Source organism: Staurois parvus, unplaced genomic scaffold, assembly GCF_062004578.1.
Source record: "Staurois parvus isolate SC_StPar_1 unplaced genomic scaffold, SC_StPar_1.0 ptg000839l, whole genome shotgun sequence".
NCBI lineage: Eukaryota > Metazoa > Chordata > Amphibia > Anura > Ranidae > Staurois > Staurois parvus.
In genome coordinates this window covers 4,629,972-4,655,309 of record NW_028318635.1, presented here as the reverse complement: position 1 = coordinate 4,655,309, position 25,338 = coordinate 4,629,972, and the positions used below count along the sequence as shown (strand labels likewise).

The 25,338-nt window shown below is 41.3% G+C and overlaps 1 protein-coding gene across 1 annotated transcript in view; it reads right to left on the bottom strand.

Annotated features, from left to right (window-relative positions):
• ANKFY1 (ankyrin repeat and FYVE domain containing 1) overlaps window positions 1-25,338 on the bottom strand; it is an 85,478-nt gene that overhangs the window by 52,994 nt on the left and 7,146 nt on the right. Inside the window, exon 2 of the mRNA XM_089655406.1 lies at window positions 16,834-17,026. Coding sequence (XP_089511532.1) covers window positions 16,834-17,026 — 193 coding nt within the window. The remainder of the gene's footprint in view (window positions 1-16,833; window positions 17,027-25,338) is intronic.

Below are 25,338 nucleotides of genomic sequence, written 5' to 3'. Positions count from 1 at the left end.
TCAACTACCATGGTGCAGCATATGTGATCAGTTAGGAAACCAGCCACTTGATGGTTTGACAGTTTGGCTTCACAAGAAAATGTGACAGATACATTCCTGGAATGCCGGAAATGCTGTTTTTAGAGGCTGATAAGTTTAGTTCCGCTTTAAGAAGAGCATTACAACAGATTCAACTGTCACTTTTTAAGGTAGATTTGAATGTTAGTTTATGGGTATGTGTGTCTGTTTACATCTGACTACCTCTGAATCAGTCTAGGTACAAAAAAAAAAAAAAAAAGGATTGCGTCCTTTTTGTTTTTCGGATCTAAACATGAAAGATCAGTGGTAAAAGGATGCAAACAGATGCATGTCTGTTAACATCTGCCAAAAGTGACAACCGTTCTGCAAAGATTTAGCAGGAGATCGGCTTACAGGCTAATTGAAACAGATGCTCTTCATCTGAAAAGGAAGCACAATGTGTGTTATTAGTGCATATTGTTCAATTCGATTTTAAACAAACTAAAAGGGCAACCAATTTTAGCAAGAGTTTGTCATTTTATACAACACAATGTACACGGCCATCTTGAACACTTCTATTAAAATTTTCCTGTGCTTGCCTTACCTTATAACTACGTCTTTAAAAAAAACAATATATTTATCAGAGTTTATGTGATGAGCTTTCTCTATATACACCGTATACATGATTCCTAGGCAGAGCTCAAGTGCATGGAAATCTTGAACAGCTGTATTCAATGTTCATTTTGAAATATGAAAGTGAATGTGCGGTGAGCTCCTGAAGGATCAAACAAATGAACATTGTATAAAATGTCAAACTGAATAATGGATATAATGCAGGTAACTAGCATGAGATTACGTACGGTACTGACTGGGAAATTATTTTGTGATAGGTGTAAAATATTATATTCAATATAAGAGTCTAAAGGGACAATTCACACCACCGCTGTGAGTTCAGATACGTCAATCCTTTATGCACTGGACAAGTTTTGTAATGAGGCTACCCATTCATTTTGGATGGGCTGTCAATATACCTCAAGTACACACACAACCCCCCCCCTAAAAAAAACAAAACAAAACACAGACATTATACTTGGCAAAACACTGCACTAAAAAGCTCAGTAACCCTGCTCTCACACTGGTTCGGCTCAAAAAAGCTTGAAAAATGACTAGCGCTTTTGGAGATATTTTCAAGCGGAACATCCTGGACATGCAAGTTACTTTTGTAGCTCAAATTGGGCAGATTTGCACGTTTGAATTCACAAAAAATATGCTACTAAAATACCACAAGTTATTTTATCAATTCGTGGTATTTTAGTAGTGAAAAGCATGTGTTCATGTTTCAGCTGTCAGCGGGGTTCCCACTGACAGCTGAATGTAAAGAATGAATTGCCGGCAATTAAAAAATAACCATAAACGGCGTGGGGTCTCCCCCCCTCCATCCATAGCATGGAGCCCGGAAGGTCAGGAACGGAGTTGGGTGGAGACAACCGAGCGCCCCCCCACCCCTCCTGAAACATACCAGGCTACGTGCCCTCAACATGGGGGGGGGGTGTGCTTTGGGATGGAGGGGACTCCCCCAACCCAAAGCACCGCGTCCCCATGTTGATGGGGACAAGGGCCTCTTGCCCACAAGCCTGGGCTGTGCTTGTGGGGGTTTGCGGGCAGGGAGCTTATCGGAATCTGGCCCTCAGATCCCCCCCCCCCCCCCGTGAATGAGTATGGGGTACATGGTACCGCTACCCATTCACAAAAAAAAAAACAAAAAAAAAAAAAAACTGTAGTGTGAAAAAAGGCAGGGGACAGTCTTTGACAAGTCCTTTAATAAAAGAAGGAAAATAAAAGAATGTCCCCCGAAGTAGATCCAACGTCAATTATGATGCCTGCCGCCAACTGTAATAAAGAAAAAAAAAGAAGGCTCCACTCCCGACGCTGGCTCCCGGCCATCTGCCTGCTCCGCTGGCTTGACAGTTCTTAAATATATAAAGAGCAGGGCCATCACGTATGTGAGCCCGCCCCCGTGTGACATCATAGACCCAGCATGCCCCGGTCGATGATGTCGCATGGGGGTGGGGTCATGTGGGTGATGTCCCCGGGTGGGGTCGCCCCTTACATATTTAAGAACGGTCTAGCCAGTGGAGCAGTCAGACGGCCGGGAGCTAGCGAGGCTGGACACTGTACTAAGTGGTACCAGCATTTAGGGTCCTATGCGGTCAGGGATGAATGCTCGGAATACAGAAGATCCACTTGGTATAGTGTCCAAACCTGTGTGCAAAGATAAACATAGTTTCCAAACTTGTGTGCAAACATAACCCTCTGTTAGACAAGGCTAATTTGGATGTTTTGCAAGCTGGCTGGTAAGTGTTGCTGGGAAATCCTTTGTTTGTTTTTGATGTGCATTGCCCTTCCATGTGCACCTTACTACAAAGGCTGGTTATGGGTTGGGCGGTTGCCATTTTTTGTGTAGTTAACCAATTTGGATGCAGGGATGCACTGGATACCTGTCATATTGGTATAGCTGGGTGTCGCGTGCGTCCCTGTACCTGTAAGGAGGGATGACCTCCTCCAGGAACACCTGCCCTTAACGTCTGCATTGATACAGGTGTTCCTACTATGCAGGCTTTGGAAATTTTAGAGTTAGGTCCACAGTATACAGAGGACCATTTACGCGAGACTGTGGCTTATGCATGTATTTGCAAATGTGTGCAAACAAAACCCTCTGTTTTTAATGCAAACTGTTAGACAAGGCAAAAGTGGTTGTTTTGCAAGGTGGCTGGTAAGTGTTGCTGGGAAATCCTTTGTTTATTTGCAATGTGCATTGCCCCACCAAGTGCACCTTACCGCTAAGGCTGGTTATAGGTTGGGGCAGTTGCCATTTTTTGTGTAATATCCAAACCTGTCCAGCTGTAGCCTGCCGTAGACTTTGAAAGGCTGCAGGTAGCAGAGCTGGACATTACACCTGTGTCTCTCTGGCATACTAAAATGCTGGGAGCCATGCACAGCAGCTAGACACCGTGTGTATAACTGGGCTAAGGGAATGAAAATCAATAAATTAAAAAAAAAAACCAAACTATGCAAGCTTGGTTTTTCATACAACAAAAATGTTGCACAGGCAGCCACTGGTCTTTCACACTGAGTGAAGGAAACACAGTAGATTATGGCGTGGCTGTAGAAATGCAGTACATGGAAGAACAAGTCTGATGAAATACATAACAGACGCTTACTGCAAAGCAGGAAATCTGACCACTGCAAAATCACCAGCGGTCAAGGATGACTTTCCTGTGTCATAATGGAAAATCGGGTATCTGGTCATGTTTTCAGATAAAATCATGTTTCTCAGGAAAACCGAACAGGAACACGTCAGAAATACTAGTGCGTATACTGGCAAACTGCAAAACATATTTCTCTTCCGCTGTGATTGTTTCTACAGCATGATCATTGTATAGAGATTAAAGATATATGACAAAATCTCACCAACAGATCTTGTGTAAGTAAATGTATAAAACAGAGCATATCCAATGTTTAGCCACTTGTTTACCTGGGCAATTCTGTAATTTTTTGCACATGTTAAAATCTGCATTTTTTGCTGGAAATTATTTTAAATCACTAAAAAATTATATATTTTCTCAAAGCAGTGAAAAAAAATGGTGGGAGTTGCAATTATCTATGTCGCATATTTGCGCCACAATTCATCAAACGCATATTTTAAGGGAAAAATATGCTAAAATGAATTTTAGTGCACACAAATACAATATTATACTCAATTTTTTGTAGCAAAATATAAAAGATGGGGTTGCGTCATGTAAATAGATACCAAACATGTCAAGCCTAAAAATTACACACGACAGTGAAATTGCAAACAAAAAAATATGGTACCCAAAATTGTCCATAGGCAACACTTTAAGAGCCTTTACAGATTATCAGTTTAGAGTTAGCCATGACTTTCCGGCCATAGAATTATTGCTCTTACTCATTCGCAGTTATACCTCACCTGTGGTGCAATTTATAAACACAAGTATATTGTTGTCTGTGGGACAATGTACAAAGCTACATTAAGATCCACCATGCATAACATGCGTTCAGAAAATGTAAATATACAAGTACACTGCAATACTGGAAGCTAGAATTTTATTGATATATGGTATATGCATACTCACATTGCCTTGCTTTAACAGGTCAGGGCTCGAAAAATTTGCTTTGAATCCAAGAGTCAGCTGAAAAAGTTAGGAGCCATTTTTTTTTTAGCAAAGAGTGTGTTGTCAGTGCCTGGAGCAAGACAACTTTTGGGCAACAAGCTTCACGCGATGCAATTTGCATGACAATCATGGCAAAACCGCACCACAGTTTAGGTGCCATTGAAAATAATGGCACCTGAACCTGTGTTTTGTGATCTACCACAATACCAAAATGCCCAGGTGTGAATGGAGCCACCCTAGTTCACACATATGCGGTTCTGGATGTATTTTCAAGCTCACAGATTCGCATGACAGGCTAGATATGTGTTCTTATTTAGGTGGTTCACACAAATGCAATTCATACACATTGTGTTTTGAGTGCGAGTATTAAAAGGGTCCTGTGCTAGTTTGTAGTGGAAGTTGTTTTCGAATTGAAGTCAATAGGGGGTGTTTTTGCACTGAAGTCAAAGGGGGAGGGGGGGTTTGCACTGAAGTCAATGGGGGTTATTTTTGCACTGAAGTCAGGGGGGGGGGGCACGTCTTTGCACTGAAGTCAATGGGGGGCATTCTTGCACTGAAGTCGGGGGAGGGGGGGGCGTCTTTGCACTGAACTCAATAGGGGGCATCTTTGCACTGAAGTCAATAGGGGGCATCTTTGCACTGAAGTCAATAGGGGGAGTCATTGCACTGAAGTCAATAGGGGGTGGCAGTGTGTGAACCCAGGACACAATTTCTATACACCATGGTGACCTGGCACCTGGATCTTGTTGAGCCCTGTTACAAGTGATAACAAGTGATTTTTTTACTTGCATAAAAACATCAGTAAATTATTAGGTCCGTATGCAAGAGGCTTAACAGTTTAGGGGTGCCAAATTCCTAATAAATACAGTATATACCTCCAACTTTGCTAAAGGACAAATATATTTTTCAAAAACAATTTATATATGCTGATAAGCTTTTGCTAAGCAAATGATCAACTATATAAAGCAATACTGAAAAATGAGGGTCCTATAAAATGGTAGGTGCGTCAACATTATAGACACCAGTGCTTAACCATCAAATTCACAATATACTCCCTTGGTGAATTCTGTTTGGACATGCCCCATGTTTAACATTTTGCATAGGAAACAACTGTCTATAACGGATAGGGTGGCTCCTTGATTAAAGCGGTGGTATGCATGTAGCCTATGGAGTGTTTAGTCTTCGTCTCAGACCCCATCCAGGAAGTTTAGGCTTTTGTTGTGTGGCACTCCAAGACAAACTGAAACACACTGGACCAATTTATAAATCTGGGACACCCACGTTAACCCTTGAAAGGCTGCAAACTTACACGCAGCTGCAGGGCAGTTTTTGCGTAGCCTCATTCTCTTGAATGGGTTGCGTTTGGAGGCAGTACTACCCACCTAACGTGAACTGTGTACCAACCCTGTTCAGCTGATAAGTTATGGAGGGAACTATTGGTGCACCGAAATGAAAATTCTGGTGCCGAAACTGAAAATTCAAAATGCACTTGGCCTAAAACCGCAACCGAAATGTGCAGTTTTTTTTAAAAATGAATATATATTTTTTGGAAGAAAATACACTTTTATTAAAAACAACAATATGTACACCAATTTGTTTGTAAAATATGAAAGAGGATGTTATGGCCGGTAAATAGATATCCAACAAGTCACGCTTTAAAATTGCACACGCTCGTGGAATGGCGTGAAACTGGTACTTAAAAATCTTTATGGGTGATGCTTTAAAAATTTTGTAAAAAAATTTTGTACAGGTTAGCAGTGTTTAAGTCTAGATTTATTGCTTTTGCTCTGACTTCCGTGGTGATACCTCATGTGTGTGGTTTTGAACACCATTTACATATGTGGGGATGGCCTACGTATGCGTTCACCACTATGTGCGAGCACAGGGGGACGGGGGAATTTTAAACTTTTTTTTATTATTACTTAATTATTTTTTTTTTTGCACTGTCCCTTTAAAAACAATTTTGAATCACTTTTATTCTTATCACAAGAAATGCATGCATCTCTTATGATAGAAAAAATTAGGTCCTCTTTATGGAGAGATATGGGGTAAATAAGACCCCACATCTCTCCTCTGCATTGTAAAGCATTTGATCAAAAAAGCATTGATCTAGTGCTTTAAAAGAATTAAAAACAAAAAATGGCTGGAATCGGAAGTGACATCGCTCCAGTCCACCAGCGGCATAGAGATGAGCGGAGGCCATCTTTCCTTCACTAATCTCTATTGCTGGGATCATTCGATGGTTTCTCAGGTAAGGCCGAGAACTACCGAGCGGCAGCTAGTGGTGGCCGCAGAGAGATTTTTGCGGCACCTGCATCGGTGCTTTTTTTTTTATATCGCCCAAAAGGGGTGTTTTCGGCCGAAACGTTTTGGCCACCGAAATTTCGGTGCATCCCTAGAGGGAACCCAAAGACGGTAAAAAATGCAAATCATCTGGCTGTTTTTGCTGTTCCCTTGCCACAAGTGTAAACTGGGTCCAAGTGTTAATTTTACCATCTGTATCTTTTGCAGTTTGTTTTTGTGTACAATTTTACTTCAGTTGCACCAAAAAACAAATACCCTATACAGGTAATATGTTCTTCCATACTTACATCAAGTATGATGTTTCTATTGTTGCAGTAAAGTAATTCAAATGTCCAGAATTACAAGAAAGAACTGCTAAGAACACTGATAAACATACATTAAAGCTCCTGTACCTTGAAAGAACTTGATATACATCTGTTAATGCATTTTATGAGTAACTGAATGTTGCATACTGTTATCAGCCAATGCAGGCTGTAGTAGGCCAGGTCTGTTAATTATCAATGATTTACAGAAAGTCAGCCGTGTTTGAAAAACTATATCCAATTCATGCAAGTATGTATTCAATAAAACATTGTGATTTGAATTTTTAATGCAACTAGTATAATATATGTACCTGAATGTGATTTTGTATTAGTCTTTTGTATTTTCATGTACTGCAGCCTGGAGTCCAGGAGATGACCAGGCTGAAATGTAAAGTGGAACTTCACTCTCTTAATTAAAATTTACTATTTTAAATCCTTTTGCTTAATGGTGCACCGAAATGAAAATGATGGTGCCGTAACCGAAAACTCAAAATGCATTTGACCGAAAACCAAAATGAGCAGTTTTTAAATATGAATATATATTTTTTGGAAAAAAAAAATACACTTTTATTAAAAAAAACAATATATACCCCAATTGTTTTGTAAAATATGTAAGAGGATGTTACGGCGAGTAAATAGATACCCAACATGGCACGCTTTAAAATTGCGCACACTCATGAAATGGCGTGAAACTACGGTATTTAAAAATCTCCATGGGTGATGCTTTAAAAATTTCTACAGGTAAGCAGTGTAACGTTATAGAGGAAGTCTAGTGCGAGAATTATTGCTCTTGCTCTGACGTTCGTGGCGATACTTCACGTGTGTGGTTTGAACACTATTTACATTTGTGGGCATTGCCTACATATGCATTCACCACTACGTGCACCACTACGGGGGGATGGGGACACATTAAACTTTTTAAAAAAAAATGTGAATGTTTTTTTTTGTTTTGTTTTTTGCACTGTCCCTTTTAAAAAAAAGTAATCACTTTTATTCTTATCACAAGAAATGCAAGCATCCCCTGCGATAGAAATAATTAGTGACAAGTCCTCTTTATGGAGAGATGGGGTCAATAAGACCGCACATCTCTCCTCTACAATGTAAAGTGTTAGATCAAAAAAAGCATTGATCTAGTACTTACCTTCACCTATCTCTATGCCCAGCAGCGAGATCGATGGTTTCACGACTGCGGACGCGCGGGATTTTTTTTTCATTTCAGCCGTAAGCTGTGTTTTCGGCCGAAACGTTTCGGCCAGCGGAATTTCAATGCATCCCTACTTTTGCTGCTAGCATTAGTACAAAAGATAGAAAGGTATTTACTTATAGTAAACAGTTACAGATACAGTATTTAAGACCAATTTGCTGTACACAAAGATAATAGAGTTTAGAGTTGGGCATATGTGCTGGGAAGCTGTCGTGGAACTTCACTTTCTCAGTCATCAATGTTTACTTCTAATCCTTATGCTGCTAACAATAGTAAATAGATAGGAAAGTGTATCATATTTACTTATTTTAAACTTTTTTAACATTTCTTCAGATACTTCCCAGTTTCCATGCCTAGGCAAATGATGTCATACATTCCAGAAGTCTTCAGGAGGGGTTTTCTAAGCACACCCTCCTGCTTGCATACCTGAGCTAAGGGCAGATGGATTCCAGGAAGTAAATGCTACATGAATCTGCCTTTACTCAAAATGGCCATATCCAGAAATGCTAGGGGGTTGTTTCTCAAAGTGATTTCTCTTCAAAATAATGCATGGAGATATGGGTGAGTTTCCTCTGAATATTAAAAATGAATTAAATAGTGTTTTTGGCTTGTGCTGCTCAGATGCAGTGTGGTTCTGCATTAGAGAAAAGCGAGGGCACCAAAATGGCTATGCTGTCTTGCAAAGCTGTGTAAATCTCAGGACTAGCTGAAAAAATTACAAAACTTTTGGCAGGCAAAGCAGAAACTCTTTAGCTATTTTATCTACATATTTATAGCTATTTGCCTGTCCAATTAAATAGCCATTAGTAGCATTCACATGAAGTATAAGGTGATAAAGGCAAATGAGAGCAGATGTGGGTGCAGCTATGAGGAATTTCATATTTGTTGTGACATTGCAGCTTACACAGAAATGTTTACTCATCAAATTACAGCCTAGTGAAAAAGTAAGTACACCCATGTAAATTGTGGAATATTTCCACATATTTGGGCAGACAAACATTTCATCTTCATTCTAACAGTTTCTACAGATGAATGTGATGATCATGAATATAAACACAAGGGCTGAGTTTGCTAGATTGGCCAGTACTGGACAAATTAGCAACCATTTTAAATTCCTAAAGTGAAATGACTGATTTCAGATAATTTGATGATCATTTTAAATCCCTTGCTAGACCCATACGGGTTTATTTACTAAAGCTGGAGTGTGCAAAATCAGGCTCACTTCTGTATAGAAACCAATCAGTTTCTAACCTCAGCTTGTTCAATAAAACTTTGGAAATAAAACCTGGAAGCTGACTGGCTTTTATGCTGAAAAGAGCCCGATTTTGCTCTCTCCAGCCTTAGGAAATAAACCCTATAGGCTTCCATAACTTTTCTTTTGGGGACAAAAAGCACAGTTTTTATCTTGCATGACAATACCACCAATATAAATAGCAAAGAGAATACCAGACCCTAGATAAGGTTTAGGGTTTTAAGGATTAAAGCTGAAGTTCAGGTAAAAATACAATTTTTGCCATGTTGCACAGTAACAATGAGTTACCTGTAAGGAAATATGCCTGATCTCTGGATAACGCGTTTGTTAAATCTTTTGTGACGCTCAGCAGCACCTCCTCCATTCACAGAACACCTTGCAATCAGTGAAAAGAATACATGGCTTTTTCTAACTGAAGAAGGGGCCAAGCAAAGCGGACTCCTGTGATATCTGTACTGCAGCTGCAACTACAAATCTTAGTTGTGAAACGTTTGACACTGACAGGAGGCAGAGAGCTAAATTAAAGAAAAAGATTTAACAAATGCTGTAGCAGCCAGAGGTGACATCCACTTCATAATAGGTAACTTACTTTGTACCATGCAAATGTTCAAAAGTTGTTTTTGACTGTATTTCAGATTTAAACTTTTGGTTATACTTCAGATTTCAATAAGACAAGTTCCACCTGCACATTTCCTGAAGTGGTTGCAATCACAGACACCTAATCTGGAACAACGGACTGTGATTTCAAGGATTTAAAGTGGTGGTAAAAGGAGGGGTGCAAGTTTACACTTGCAGTTGAACCACATTTTTATTGCCCTCCAACTGCTCACAGTAAAGTGGTTCTAAAGCCTAGATATTTTGTACCTCAATGCATTCCTTGTATTAAAGTAAAAAATGTTTAGTTAGTAGTATATCCCTCACCCTTTCTTTAACTTACCTGAGAGCTTATCCGATCCAGCGCGGTGCCCATCTGTAGTGGCTCTCTCTCTTTACACACCGGTAACATCGGGTGCAATTTGCATGCCAAGCGACTTGCAAATCGTATGCCAAGTCGCACCCTATTGTCTGCTATTAGAGCGGTCATATCGGTGCGGTTGCGTCTTGGTCGGAGCCACATCGATTTCCAAATTAGTGCATGCACTACTTTCTGGTGCGATTTGCATAGACATCTGTGTCAGACGTCTTGCAAATCGCAACTGAGATTGGCAGGTCACCCGATTTGAAATTGTGCGACTTCACTAAGTCGCACAATTTCAAAATCGGCTTTGATGTGACCGGGAGCTTACCCTGATCTCGCAGACTTGGCTGAAAGCAGCAGAGCCACTAGCTCCCACTGCTGTCAGTCAAATCCTGTGATGAGGGAGCAGGGATGGCGCCGAGCTCTACTGTCTGTGTCTATAAATACAGGCAGCGCAGCTTGGGATAAAGTTCGCAGGTATGTCACGATAGGAAGTAGATACCTATGGTGGCACACTGAGAAAGGGAGGAGGAAAGAGCACTGGCTGAGGACCTGAGAAGAGGAGGTTCAGGGCCGCTCTGTGCAATTCCATTGCATAGAGCAGGTAAGTATAACCCTGTTTGTTATTTTAGAAAAAAAAAAATTAAAAAAAGAAGGTTTACAATCACTTTAACCCGCAAAGGCAGCCAGACTGGACTATATACTTACCGTGGCAAGAATTACACTCCTTGTCCCGTTCTGCGGGCAGAACCTTGTGCTGAATCAGACCATTTCAAGGGAATGGGGCTGTGGTGAAACCATGTGCAAAGCACGCAGTGGTGCAAGCCTTTAGGGGTTAAAAGAGGTGATGAAGAGGCAACATAACACCTCCCAGACACTTTTCAAATGCTCTCTAAAGAGAAATCCACCACAGATCGATCTTCAGATAACAACACTAATGTAAATGTCAAGGCTTTCATCACACACCAAATCTTATTTTTTTGATATTTTATGATAACGAATATATTTCCTTTAGTATATCACCTTGACCTGAAGGATCCCTGTCGACAGTTTCTGTGGGTTGTACTTATTTCACACGACTGTATACTGCATAAACACATTCTTAGAATTCTTAGCACTAGTTTTGGGATCTGAAAATATGACACAAGATCATAACAAAAAATTCTGCGCCTCAGATCTATGCCAGTGTTGTTTTTAACTAAGTCAGCTTTTTCCTGGTACCGCTCAGTTATTTTCCAGGGCATTTTTAGATCATGTGAGTCACAGAAGTAGTCAATCAGGTGAGAACAGCTGAATTCAAGGGAAGGGGGAGCATCCTACATTGTCCGGGGATAAGGATAGTGCAATACATCACCAAGAAAGTAAACCATGCAATTACAAATATTTTATTACGCCGCAGATACATAAAGCCATCTGGAAACTTAGACTGGCATTGGATGAAATCTTAAAAGACTTGTTGGATGTTTTCAGACAAAGCCCAATTTAGACCCCTAAGCACATGCCAAAACTATATCCAGGCATAGTGGTCTCCTTCCCTCTACCCCAGGGCTTAAAATTTCGAGTCTAGACCTACTAGCCAGGCACAAACCTTACTCTCCAACAGCTGCCCCACCCAACCTTGCCCAGGTCCGCCTCCAACCCCCCCGGCCCATCCCCGCCCCCTTAAAGCTTATGAAATTACATGTTTCTTTAGAATAAAGAGTTCAAAATATAAAACTGTACACAGTAATGTATATCCCAGCTCCCCTGTACTCCATTATAGTGATATGACATGTATACAGTATGTATATCCCAGCTCCCCTGTACTCCATTATAGTGATATGACATGTATACAGTAATGTATATCCCAGCTCCCCTGTACTCCATTATAGTGATGACATGTATACAGTAATGTATATCCCAGCTCCCTTGTACTCCATTATAGTGATGACATGTATACAGTAATGTATATCCCAGCTCCCCTGTACTCCATTATAGTGATGACATGTATACAGTAATGTATATCCCAGCTCCCTTGTACTCCATTATAGTGATATGACATGTATACAGTAATGTATATCCCAGCTCCCCTGTACTCCATTATAGTGATATGACATGTATACAGTAATGTATATCCCCCCTCCCCTGTACTCCATTATAGTGATATGACATGTATACAGTAATGTATATCCCAGCTCCCCTGTACTCCATTATAGTGATATGACATGTATACAGTAATGTATATCCCAGCTCCCCTGTACTCCATTATAGTGATGACATGTATACAGTAATGTATATCCCAGCTCCCTTGTACTCCATTATAGTGATATGACATGTATACAGTAATGTATATCCCAGCTCCCCTGTACTCCATTATAGTGATATGACATGTATACAGTAATGTATATCCCCCCTCCCCTGTACTCCATTATAGTGATATGACATGTATACAGTAATGTATATCCCAGCTCCCCTGTACTCCATTATAGTGATGACATGTATACAGTAATGTATATCCCAGCTCCCCTGTACTCCATTATAGTGATGACATGTATACAGTAATGTATATCCCAGCTCCCCTGTACTCCATTATAGTGATATGACATGTATACAGTAATGTATATCCCAGCTCCCCTGTACTCCATTATAGTGATATGACATGTATACAGTAATGTATATCCCCCCTCCCCTGTACTCCATTATAGTGATATGACATGTATACAGTAATGTATATCCCAGCTCCCCTGTACTCCATTATAGTGATATGACATGTATACAGTAATGTATATCCCAGCTCCCCTGTACTCCATTATAGTGATGACATGTATACAGTAATGTATATCCCAGCTCCCTTGTACTCCATTATAGTGATATGACATGTATACAGTAATGTATATCCCAGCTCCCCTGTACTCCATTATAGTGATATGACATGTATACAGTAATGTATATCCCCCCTCCCCTGTACTCCATTATAGTGATATGACATGTATACAGTAATGTATATCCCAGCTCCCCTGTACTCCATTATAGTGATATGACATGTATACAGTAATGTATATCCCAGCTCCCCTGTACTCCATTATAGTGATATGACATGTATACAGTAATGTATATCCCAGCTCCCCTGTACTCCATTATAGTGATATGACATGTACATAGTAATGTATATCCCAGCTCCCTTGTACTCCATTATAGTGATATGACATGTATACAGTAATGTATATCCCAGCTCCCCTGTACTCCATTATAGTGATATGACATGTACACAGTAATGTATATCCCAGCTCCCTTGTACTCCATTATAGTGATATGACATGTACACAGTAATGTATATCCCAGCTCCCTTGTACTCCATTATAGTGATATGACATGTATACAGTAATGTATATCCCAGCTCCCCTGTACTCCATTATAGTGATATGACATGTATACAGTAATGTATATCCCAGCTCCCCTGTACTCCATTATAGTGATATGACATGTATACAGTAATGTATATCCCAGCTCCCCTGTACTCCATTATAGTGATATGACATGTATACAGTAATGTATATCCCAGCTCCCCTGTACTCCATTATAGTGATGACATGTATACAGTAATGTATATCCCAGCTCCCCTGTACTCCATTATAGTGATATGACATGTATACAGTAATGTATATCCCAGCTCCCCTGTACTCCATTATAGTGATATGACATGTATACAGTAATGTATATCCCAGCTCCCCTGTACTCCATTATAGTGATATGACATGTATACAGTAATTTATATCCCAGCTCCACTGTACTCCATTATAGTGATATGACATGTATACAGTAATGTATATCCCAGCTCCCCTGTACTCCATTATAGTGATATGACATGTATACAGTATGTATATCCCAGCTCCCCTGTACTCCATTATAGTGATATGACATGTATACAGTAATGTATATCCCAGCTCCCCTGTACTCCATTATAGTGATATGACATGTATACAGTAATTTATATCCCAGCTCCCCTGTACTCCATTATAGTGATATGACATGTATACAGTAATGTATATCCCAGCTCCCCTGTACTCCATTATAGTGATATGACATGCATACATTACTGATTCCTAGAGTCCCTTGTGGCGGTGGAGAGGGTGTCTCCGCTCAGCGGAGGAGAGCGGACCTCTCCTGCACCTGTCCCCTCAGCGGCGGTGCCAAAGAAACCGGAACTCGGCTTCACATTGAGGCTTGGAGCGCAGCCGCACCATCATTTGTGCTCGCCGCTAAAGAATTTCTCCTCGCATTGGGCGAGTGGCTTTTTCAAGCCCTGCTCTACCCCATTCTTGTTCTTCTCTTAGTGTGTGTAGACCTAGGTTCCCTCTAGGATACTACAACTCAGCCCTCTTACTCAGTGACCCCTTGCCTTCTTTGTGTGCTACATATTCTATACCAGTGGGATCGCTGTGGAAACTGGAAATCACTGTAGTAGCTGCTAAGGCAGAAAATGCCTTGTATTTCCTTTGAAAAAAATGTGAATGGCACAGAATGTGGAAGACTGCAGCAATCACAGTAGTAGCACCAACTACTACAGTAATTTCCTACTTTCACAGCTGTCCCACAGGTATGAAATATGTATACTCATATTGGTCAGCTTTAATAGAGAAATGTGGAGGGGGAAAAAACAAAACAAAAAAAAACACTCACCTAGGTGGATGCAGTATCGGTCTGATGCTGCATATGTCCCCCGCCATTCTAAGACTGAGAACTGAGCAGTCAAACACCACTGATCTCTCAGTTCTCAGTCTACTGAGCAGAGATACGGTGACTGTCAGTTGCCAGCTCTGTGTTCTGCCCCTCCAATGCTCACTGAAATACTGGGCTGTGAGGGGGCGGAAGCGGCTGGCTCAGGCTCTCAGTGCCTCCCTGAGAGGCTGAACTCTACTCCTTCAGTGCTGGTGCGCATATATGCAAATTGGATGTGGTCTGAATTGCATCCAATCCGCATGACATGTGAATTAACATTGCTTCCTGAGGTGCCTGTTCACACATGGCCAGTGCAGATTCAGTGCCGTTTGAAAAAGAGTCATGTCCAATTTCTGAGCAGTGCGGTCCAGTTCAGGTTCGGATTACAGGCTATTGACTTCTATGGGAACCATTTCTAAACCACATATGTGTGAACAGGATAATCCTGAGAGCTAATCCTGTCTTGAATTTGATGTAAGCCTGACATGAACCGCTGAACTACTGTATCAATTAGCTGTGAAACCTGAGCTTCAATCCGCACCGAACATGTGTGAATCAGCTCTTAATCAGGGACTCTAATCTCTCGATTTGTTAGGGTCTTTTCACACGGTCGTTCTGTTTTTTTTCATCAGTTCAGTCATGTTTTTTTCAAAGAAAAAAAAACGTATCAGTTCACTTCAGTTTACAACAGTTTACACCTGTTTTTTACATCCTTTACCAATGCAAAAACAAACTGTATGTCCGTTTACATCAGTTTTTCTTCCACTCCATTTTATTTTATTATTTTTTTTTTTTTTTTTAAACGGAAAAAAATAGGGTTTTCTTCCCTTCAAAAAAAGGATGTTAACAGATGCGGACATTAACGGATGTAAACAGATGATCACCAGTTTACATCCGCAAGTCCATAGAAATACATGGGTGTCCGTTTTTTATCCGTAAACGGACAGATGAAAAAAGGACATACAGAACGCATGCGTGAAAGGGGCTTTACAGAAGCTGCCTAACAGCCTGGTTGGTGTGAAAATACTGAGTTTTTGTAAAGCCCAGGTATTAAAAAGAGTCAGCAGACTGCAATGCCACAGGTATGATATTTAAACACCTAGAGGTGCCTTCACATATCTGCAGTAGCTTCCAAAAGCCTGAAGTTTTGGACAAATATCCAGATGTTGTAATGGGCAATGCTCAGACTTTTCCGAGGAGTGTCAAAGCTCTCCACATTTCTGCTGGACCATCACTATGCTGGGATACCTCACTGACCAACAGAAATCTCTGGGGAAGAGCGGGCAGGATTAGGTACAATCAGTTCAATCAAGTCCTGGGGCTTTCCAAATGTAGGATGCTGCTTCAGGTATGAGCAGACACCTCTACCTGTTGCAACTTTATACCTGCAGTTTCTCCCCGATTTTTAAAAGTGGCAATAATAATAATAGTTGTCTTATTATTGGCTGTGAGCACAAAACAAAATCTGTCTGAGTTTAGAAAAAAAAGCCAACATGTTATGAACAGGTAATAACACGGGGGGCCATAAAAGAGCTGTAGAATTGTGGGAACAGGGTGCTGGAATAAACAGGACCAAGGAGAGCCATGCCAGTTACATCTGAAAAGGACAGCCTGGACATGTATTAATCTGCCCATAATTATAATACAAGTAGAATTATGTTTTAAGGGGGCTATCACCCTTCATATGCATTATGGCGTAGCAATCTTTTGTCACACTTTAGATAAATCCAAAACCTGAGTACAACATATTCTGTAACTGGCAGGTACTCCCACATATTTAATTATTATAGTGTTTTTAATATTTAAATGTTTTATGTTTGCTCTACAATTCATAAGCATTAAAGTAACAAAACTATACAAGCTATATTAAGCTTATGGAAAGGGAAGAGCAAACAGCTTTCAATGACAAATGGTCCTCATCCTACCTGTACTGTTCCTGCTGGTAGAGCTGAGCAACGATTGCCAGGAGCCGGCTGATAAATGAATCACTGGAGGCCTCCTTGTTGGCCTGGGCAGCCAGAAGGGTGCATTTCTTTTCCGTCTCCGCCAGTTTCTGCTGCATCTTGACATATTCCTGACGTAGAAGAGTCAAATGCTTCTGCAGTTTACCCACTTCCTCTACAAAAGAAAAATAAATGTGAGAACATATAGTTACATAGTTACATACATAGTCTGGCTGAAAAAAGACAAAAGTCCATCCAGTTCAACCATAGAAAAAAAAAAAAGTTATAATCCTATACCCACAGTTTATATTATTATACAGTATTTATAAAGCACCAATAGTTCACTCAGCGCTGTACATTACAATGGGGGACAGAACAATAACAATACAATACAATGCAAAACATGAGAAGATCGAGGGCCCTGCTCTTTTGAGCTTACAATCTAGGAGGGAGGGGATGGTAGCACAGGAGGAGATAGCTGTGGGGGATGGGGTGGTAGGAAGAGTAAAGGAGGTTGGCAAGTTAGCAGGGGGTGGGGTAGGCTTCCCTGAAGAGGTGGGTTTTCAGGATGCGCCTAAAGGAGAGGAGAGTAGGTGATAATCTGATGGGTTGGGGCAGGGAGTTCCAGAGGATGGGTAACACCCTGGAGAAGTCCTGGAGGCGGGCATGGGAGGAGGAGACCAGGGAACTAGAGAGAAGGAGGTCTTGTGTGGAGCGGAGTGTGTGTGCTGGGTGGTACTTGGATATTAGGTCGGTGATGTAATTTGGGGCAGTATGGTGGACGGCTTTGTACTATATAAACAAAGACCTGACCCTATAAGAAGATCATGCATAGATCAGATAAAATCTGAATTATAAATTCCACATTCTGAGAACATTTTTACCGGGACTGCATTACATTAAACTGAATATAGCAAAAAAGGTAAATATTTGTGAGAATTTGTGCGTGTGATATCTGATCAGTTGTATCAGACTCCCAGGTAGTCTTTCGGCCAGCACTCTGGGCACCATGTCCAATATGTATAAGACCCTTTTCCATATTTGCTTGGCAAGTTTTCTTTTTTTTTTTTATATGAGGTAGTTTGCAAGCCATTCCTAAACTCTCCCCATGGGTTTGCGACTGGCATACAGAATGCGATAATACATATGCACTAACAATTTGTACGAACATACTAGGGCTAATTTAGACAGGAACCAATTGCCTATCAACATATCTGAGTGTGGGAGGAAACCAGTGCACATGGAGGAAAACTACGCAAGCACAGGGAGAACATTCAAATTCCATGCACACAAATGTGCAATTATCTGTATGCCTTTACAGCCTATAGCACACCTTTATGCGCCATTCTCACGTACCTAGTAAACCTGTTTATGTATTTTTGCCGCTGTTACTCCTTCATGTCATTTTATTTTAGACGTTTTCTGTATAAAATGTTCTAAAAACCTAATAAAATATTTTGTGAAATAAATTCCATGCAGAGTGTCCTGACTGGGATTTGAACCAGGGACCTCAGTGATGCTATGCAGAAGTGCTAACCATTAGATACTGTGCTGAGAAATAATAAAGAATGGATAAATCTTGGTTGTTAAAAAGGTAAACTATAGTATTTTAACTTTTGGCTTTATCCAATATGTAAAAAGGATGTAAGAGCCCCAGCGCACAGAATTTTTTTTTCACTTACTTTTCAATGCAGCATTATACTGGATTTTGCTGAAGTGCTCTGTGCAAGGGCAAACTAAGATAGAACACGCTGCATGTAATCCAAATCCTGAGTGGCTCATTAACACATTCGGCATAGCCATCTTTCTCTGCAGACTGTTCCTGCAGCCAGCCTTTTCTCTCTCTCTGGTGACTGTGTAGGGCCTTGCTGCACACTAGCTTGCACAGTAAAATACATTTTGCCATGCAGGCAGCTGCAATGTGAACTTCAGCAGGGAGTGCACTGCAAAAAATTCAGATATGCTGCAACTTTCTATACTACACCACACATCGTGTGAACAGGGAACGCAGACAACAGTTTTTTTCTGCGTACTCTAGTAGTTACCTGCATTTATCCAGTGCAGAAAAAAGCAGGTCACCATATATATTGTGAACAAACTCTTGCAGTACAGCAAGCAGGAATTAAGACCAGAATCCAATGGTCAGTTGAATTCAGGTAATAAAATGAGCACAATTGAGTAAAGCACATCCAACCATGAGGTCTAAAACACACCTTTTTCAATGGCACGCCAACGAACGAAAGCAATGCACCTCCAAAACAAATGCGTCAGGGAGCACCACAGTGAACATTAACACACTACTGAATGCTGTGCCCTATCAAAAAAAATGCTGCATGTCTGTTTTCTGATGCGTTCTTATGCAACAGCAGTCCATTCAAATTGAATGGACTGCCTTAGGCTGGACATACACTATACAATTTTCTTTAGAAAATTGCTTCAGATTTACCAAAAACCATATAAAATGAGGTCAAACCTAAACAACACTTTCAAGTGTATCCAATTAAGCAGGCCCTTGCACTACATAGTTGAATGTAAATCTAAAGGAAATTGGGCAGAAATTGAACAGAAAATTTCTTTAGCCTTAACGCTGTGCACACTAATATTTGACAAAATGTGCGCTAATAAAATGCAGAACAACAGTCAGGACTGAATAGGCCCAAATGGTACTTGTTAACAGTGTCCTGAGATCACTTGAATAATTTACCTATACAAAACCCTTTATATAAATGACTTTCTATTAACAGAACTGTGAACAACACGTCCCCTTACATGGAATGTAAACACAAGCCTGTGGTATACGAAATCATTTGAAACAGTAAAAATTCACAGCACTGTGAATATAATGCAGTCACAATTATAAATACACATAAACATCATATGGATGGGGTTATAACAGAACCTCAATGCAGATAAGGACACTGCTGTGCATTTAAAAGAAGAAGAAATTCTTAGTGGGCTATTCACACTTGTGTGCTGCATCAACACACATAGCCACAATGCATTGCAACCTACGTTCTCTATGTACTGTGGGCTGCAGTGCCATTCAATGTGAATGGCACCCCAACACATTGTACACTGGAACCCAACAGCCTACATGCACTACAACACATAGAATGTGTTGTGGTGTGCCACATTGTTAAAAGAGCGAAATACATGTTTTTTTCATCTTTTGTGATGTGCTGGCAGCCTATTCATAAGGAATAGGCTGCCTTAATAAAACACACGTTAACATGTCATAATGCACATTACATGGGTGCATTATTACCGCGACTGAAGCTTTAGTGTGAAATGGCCCAAAATGTATTTCTATGCAACACCGAGGGCTTTCCTGTTAAGATCTGTTACAACAGGGCTAGGAAAGAGAGGATAGCAGCAGTGTGCAACAAATCATGGTTATGAATACATATCTACGCTGCTGTGAGACTTATCTAATTATTTTGCAAGCAGTACTTTTTATCAGTGCAGTGCAAGGAAATCCACTGCCTCAGGCCATACAGCAGGCAACTGAACTTTATGAGATGTCTGTGACATCTTGATAAAGTGGGTTTATATTAATAAAAAAAGAAGAAAAAAAAAAAGGAAACAATGTGATGGGCCAAGCTGCTATGAACCATACATCTTAGCTTCAAGTGATTGGAAGCCTGAATTTTTTTTAAATACCAAACACATTATTACTTACCTGCACTGTGTAATGGTTTTGCACACAGCAGCCCTGTTCATCCTCCTCTGGGGTCACACACCAGTGCTCCTTTCTCTTTCACTCACCTCTGCCGCTGAGTGTCCCCATGGCAAGCTGCTTGCTCTGAGGGCACTCGTGCATGCCCGCACCCGAGCCAGCTCTGTGTGTCCATTGACACACAGACCGCAGCTCAACCCCCCCTCTGCTCCCTCCTCACTGGCTGTGACTGACAGTGAGAGGCAGAGAGAGCTGCTGTTCTTGTTCATACTACAAGATCAAGATCGGGCTCTGGTAAGAGTATTGGTGGGGAGGGGATGCTGGGCAAACACAGCGCGACTCAGCCCTGCCCTCCACAATGGATGTTACTGACATGAAGAGCTGGGGGTGTGGAGTGGTGGAGCTGAGCATTGAAGGTTTTTTACCTTAATGCAGAGAATGTACACAAACAAAGCAGGTATGTACAGTGGGGCAAAAAAGTATTTAGTCAGCCACCAATTGTGCAAGTTCTCCCACTTAAAAAGATGAGAGAGGCCTGTAATTGGCATCATAGGTAGACCTCAACTATGAGAGACAAAATGAGAAAAAAAATCCAGACAATCACATTGGCTGATTTGGAAAGAATTTATTTGCAAATTATGGTGGAAAATAAGTATTTAGTCACCTACAAACAAGCAAGATTTCTGGCTCTCACAGACCTGTACCTTCTTCTTTAAGAGGCTCCTCTGTCCTGCACTCATTACCTGTATCAATGGCCCCTGTTTGAACTGGTTATCAGTATAAAAGACACCTGTCCACAACCTCAAACAGTCACACTCCAAACTCCACTATGGTGAAGATCAAAGAGCTGTCGAAGGACACCAGAAACAAAATTGTAGACCTGCACCAGGCTGGGAAGACTGAATCTGCAATAGGCAAGCAGCTTGGTGCGAACAAATCAACTGTGGGAGCAATAATTAGAAAATGGAAGACATACAAGACCACTGATAATCTCCCTCGATCTGGGGCTCCCCGCAAGATCTCACCCCGTGGGGTCAAAATGATCACAAGAACGGTGAGCAAAATCCCAGGACCACACGGGGGACCTAGTGAATGACCTGCAGAGAGCTGGGACCGACGTAACAAAGGCTACCATCAGTAACACACTACGCCGCCAGGGATTCAGATCCTGCAGTGCCAGACGTGTCCCCCTGCTTAAGCCAGTACATGTCCGAGCCCCTCTGAAGTTTGCTAGAGAGCATTTGGATGATCCAGAAGAGGACCGGGAGAATGTCATATGGTCAGATGAAACCAAAATAGAACTGTTTGGTAGAAACACAACTCGTCGTGTTTGGAGAAGAGAGAATGCAGAGTTGCATCCAAAGAACACCATACCTACTGTGAAGCATGGGGGTGGCAACATCATGCTTTGGGGGTGTTTCTCCGCAAAGGGACCAGGACGACTGATCCATGTACAGGACAGAATGAATGGGGCCATGTATCGTGAGATTTTGATTGCAAACCTCCTTCCATCAGCAAGGGCATTGAAGATAAAACGTGGCTGGGTCTTTCAACATGACAATGATCCCAAACATACTGCCCGGGCAACGAAGGAGTGGCTTCGTAAGAAGCATATCAAGGTCCTGGAGTGGCCTAGCCAGTCTCCAGATCTCAACCCTATAGAAAACCTTTGGAGGGAGTTGAAAGTCCGTGTTGCCCAGCGACAGCCCCAAAACATCACTGCTCTAGAGGAGATCTGCATGGAGGAATGGGCCAACATACCAGTAACAGTGTGTGCCAACCTTGTGAAGACTTACAGGAAACGTTTGACCTCTGCATTGCCAACAAAGGATATGTAACAAAATATTGAGATGAACTTTTGATATTGAGCAAATACTTATTTTCCACCATAATTTGCAAATAAATTCTTTCCAAATCAGCCAATGTGATTGTCTGGATTTTTTTTCTCATTTTGTCTCTCATAGTTGAGGTCTACCTATGATGCCAATTACAGGCCTCTCTCATCTTTTTAAGTGGGAGAACTTGGACAATTGGTGGCTGACTAAATACTTTTTTGCCCCACTGTATAACAGGTTTGTTATTAAAAAAAAAAGAAAAAGTATTGTTTATGACCCCTTTAACCCTTGTGGTGTGAAGGGTGGTGCAAGGGTACATTTTTTTAATTCCTGAAGTTGGACTTTAACCAGTTGCCCTCCTGAGGATGTATCCTCCTTCCTGACCAGGCCATTTTTTCGTTACGGCGCTGCTTTACTTTAACTGATAATTGCGCGGTCATGCCATGCCGAAACCAAATTAAATTTATGTCCTTTTTCCCCACGAATTGAGCTTTTGGTGGTATTTGATCGTCGGTGTGTTTTTTATTTTTTGCGCTATTTTTACTAGTAATGGCAGAGATCAGTGGGACTGCGGCGGGCATTCTGACACTGGGGGGAACTGACTTGGTGTCGTTGACTTCCCCAGTGACACCAATTCAGTGATCAGTGCTAGGAAAAAAAAAAAACCCACTGACACTGTACTAATGGCACTGGCCAGGTAGGGGTTAACATGAGGGGCAATCAAAGGGTTAACTGTGTACTGGGAGTGTTTTACTAGGGGGCAGTGTCAGTGTGCTTCACTGTAATCACAGTGCTTTGGATGGCTCTGCATAGCCATCCAAAACAGTGTGCCCGACCTGACAGGGAGGAAACTTTTTCGTTTACAAACAGTTCTCCTCCCCATCAGACATGTTCAGCAATCACCAGCCGGGACCCGGTGACTGACAGACACGGCTGCGAATGGTGGCGCGGGTAGGGCGTGCGCCCCCTACCTGGGAATGAAAAATCACGTATATATACATGATTTTGCGAAGCCGTGCCGCCCTGTAGCAGTATATCTGCTATAGAGTGATCGGGAAGCGGTTAAAGAGTATGTAAACCCAACATTTCATATTCCTGATATGTGTCTGCTGTACCATGTACTTGTATATAAACGTATATAGCAACAGCAACATAAAAACCAAAAGGATGATACTGAACACACTAGACAGAAGAATTTGTATAAGAACGTAAAACTATAACCACACAAAGAACATAAACACAGGAAGATTCGGGACAGACTATACTAGGGGAGGATTCAATAAAGTGATAACACTATGGCTCCTGTAACATGGCCTGCACCTAATTCACGAAAGCTTTGCTAAAGTTTTAGTGCCAGTACCAACCCATGCTCCAGATTGAGGTAATTCTTTCTACCACAATGGCTGCATCAGATTCAAAAGAGGAATTAACACCAGTTCACAGAGAGAGTAATTACGACCAACTCCGAGTTGGTGTACACAAAAAGATGCTAGAATTCAGAGTAGGGCATGTTGGCAGGGAACCTATTGTGGAACATCACTCTCTCAGTCATCATTGTTTATTTCTAATCCCTATGCAGCTAGCATTAGTTAAATAAATAGGAAAGTGTATCATATTTATCTGTTTTAAAAGTTTTTTGGGGTTTTTTCTACATTTCTTCAGTCACTTCCTGGCTTTCAGGCCTAGGCAAATTATGTCATACATCCCAGGAGTCTTCGGTAGGGGAGGAGGGCTTTCTCAGCTTAACACACTTTCCTCCCTCCAGGCCTGAACTAAAGGCAGATGGATTCCAGGAAGTAAATGCTACAGAAATAATCTGCCCTTACTTAAGATGGCCACAGCCAAAAATGCCAGAGGGGTGTTTTTCTATGTGAAATCTCAGCCAAATAAAGCATGTAGACGTGGATGGATGGTGAAGTTTGCTTTAAATAAGTGAATTAAAAAGAGTTTTTGGCTCGTGGTGCTCAGATGCAGTGTAGTTCTGCTATAAGGGGACAGCTTCCTACACAGGGCTCATGGTTACTAAGACAGCTGCCAGTTTCCAAGCACCAGATGATTCATCCTCAGCCCCATTCAGGAGATTCCCTGGACAACAGTAAAAAGTAAACAAAGGGGGATGCTAGCTGGCGTGAATATTCAAATTTGCCCATATTTGGGTAATGACATCAGCCAACATCCCCACCCCTATGTTTACTTTCTACTGGCCAGCCAGCAGCTGAATGGGGCCGGGAATGAGTCATTTGCAGCTGACAGCATCCTAGCTAGCAAGGGACTAAACATGCACTAAGGACAGTCTGGCCTCAGTGCTGTCACCCTCCATTCGACAAGTTCACATACCTGACAGGTATACAAACCGGTTGCTCATACAAACACTGTCATGCAGAGGAGCGAGTGACAGCTGAACAGGATCTACAACACTCTTTATGAATTCCCTAGACTAATTTTTCGACTAACCTTACATATTTTCAAATTATATGCAAATCGGGTCTGGTTGCTCTTCGTATCAAACTGCACAGACAGGCTTTATTTTCTACTATACTATTATTATATTCCCCTTCGATCAAAGGATCTGCTGGAAACCTTGTTCAAAAAGGAAACAGCAAACATCACCAATTATGGGCAGCACAGTGGCTAAATGGTTAGCACTTCCGCCTGGCAGTACAAGGGTTGCTGGTTTGCATCCCAACCATGGCACCACCTGCCTGGAGTTTGCATGTTCTCCGGTTTCCTCCCACACTCCAAAGACATGTTGGTAGGTTAATTGGCTCCTGTCTAAATTGTCCCTAGTATATGTATGTATGAATGTGAGTTAGGGACCTTAGACTGTACACCCCTTGAGGGTTAGGGACTGATGTGACTGTACAATATATATGTAAAGCATTGTGTAAATTGACGGCTCTATATAAGTACCTGAAATAAATAAATTAAACGCAGACCACTATGCAGAATATTTATTAATAACATTAAAGCTCCAGC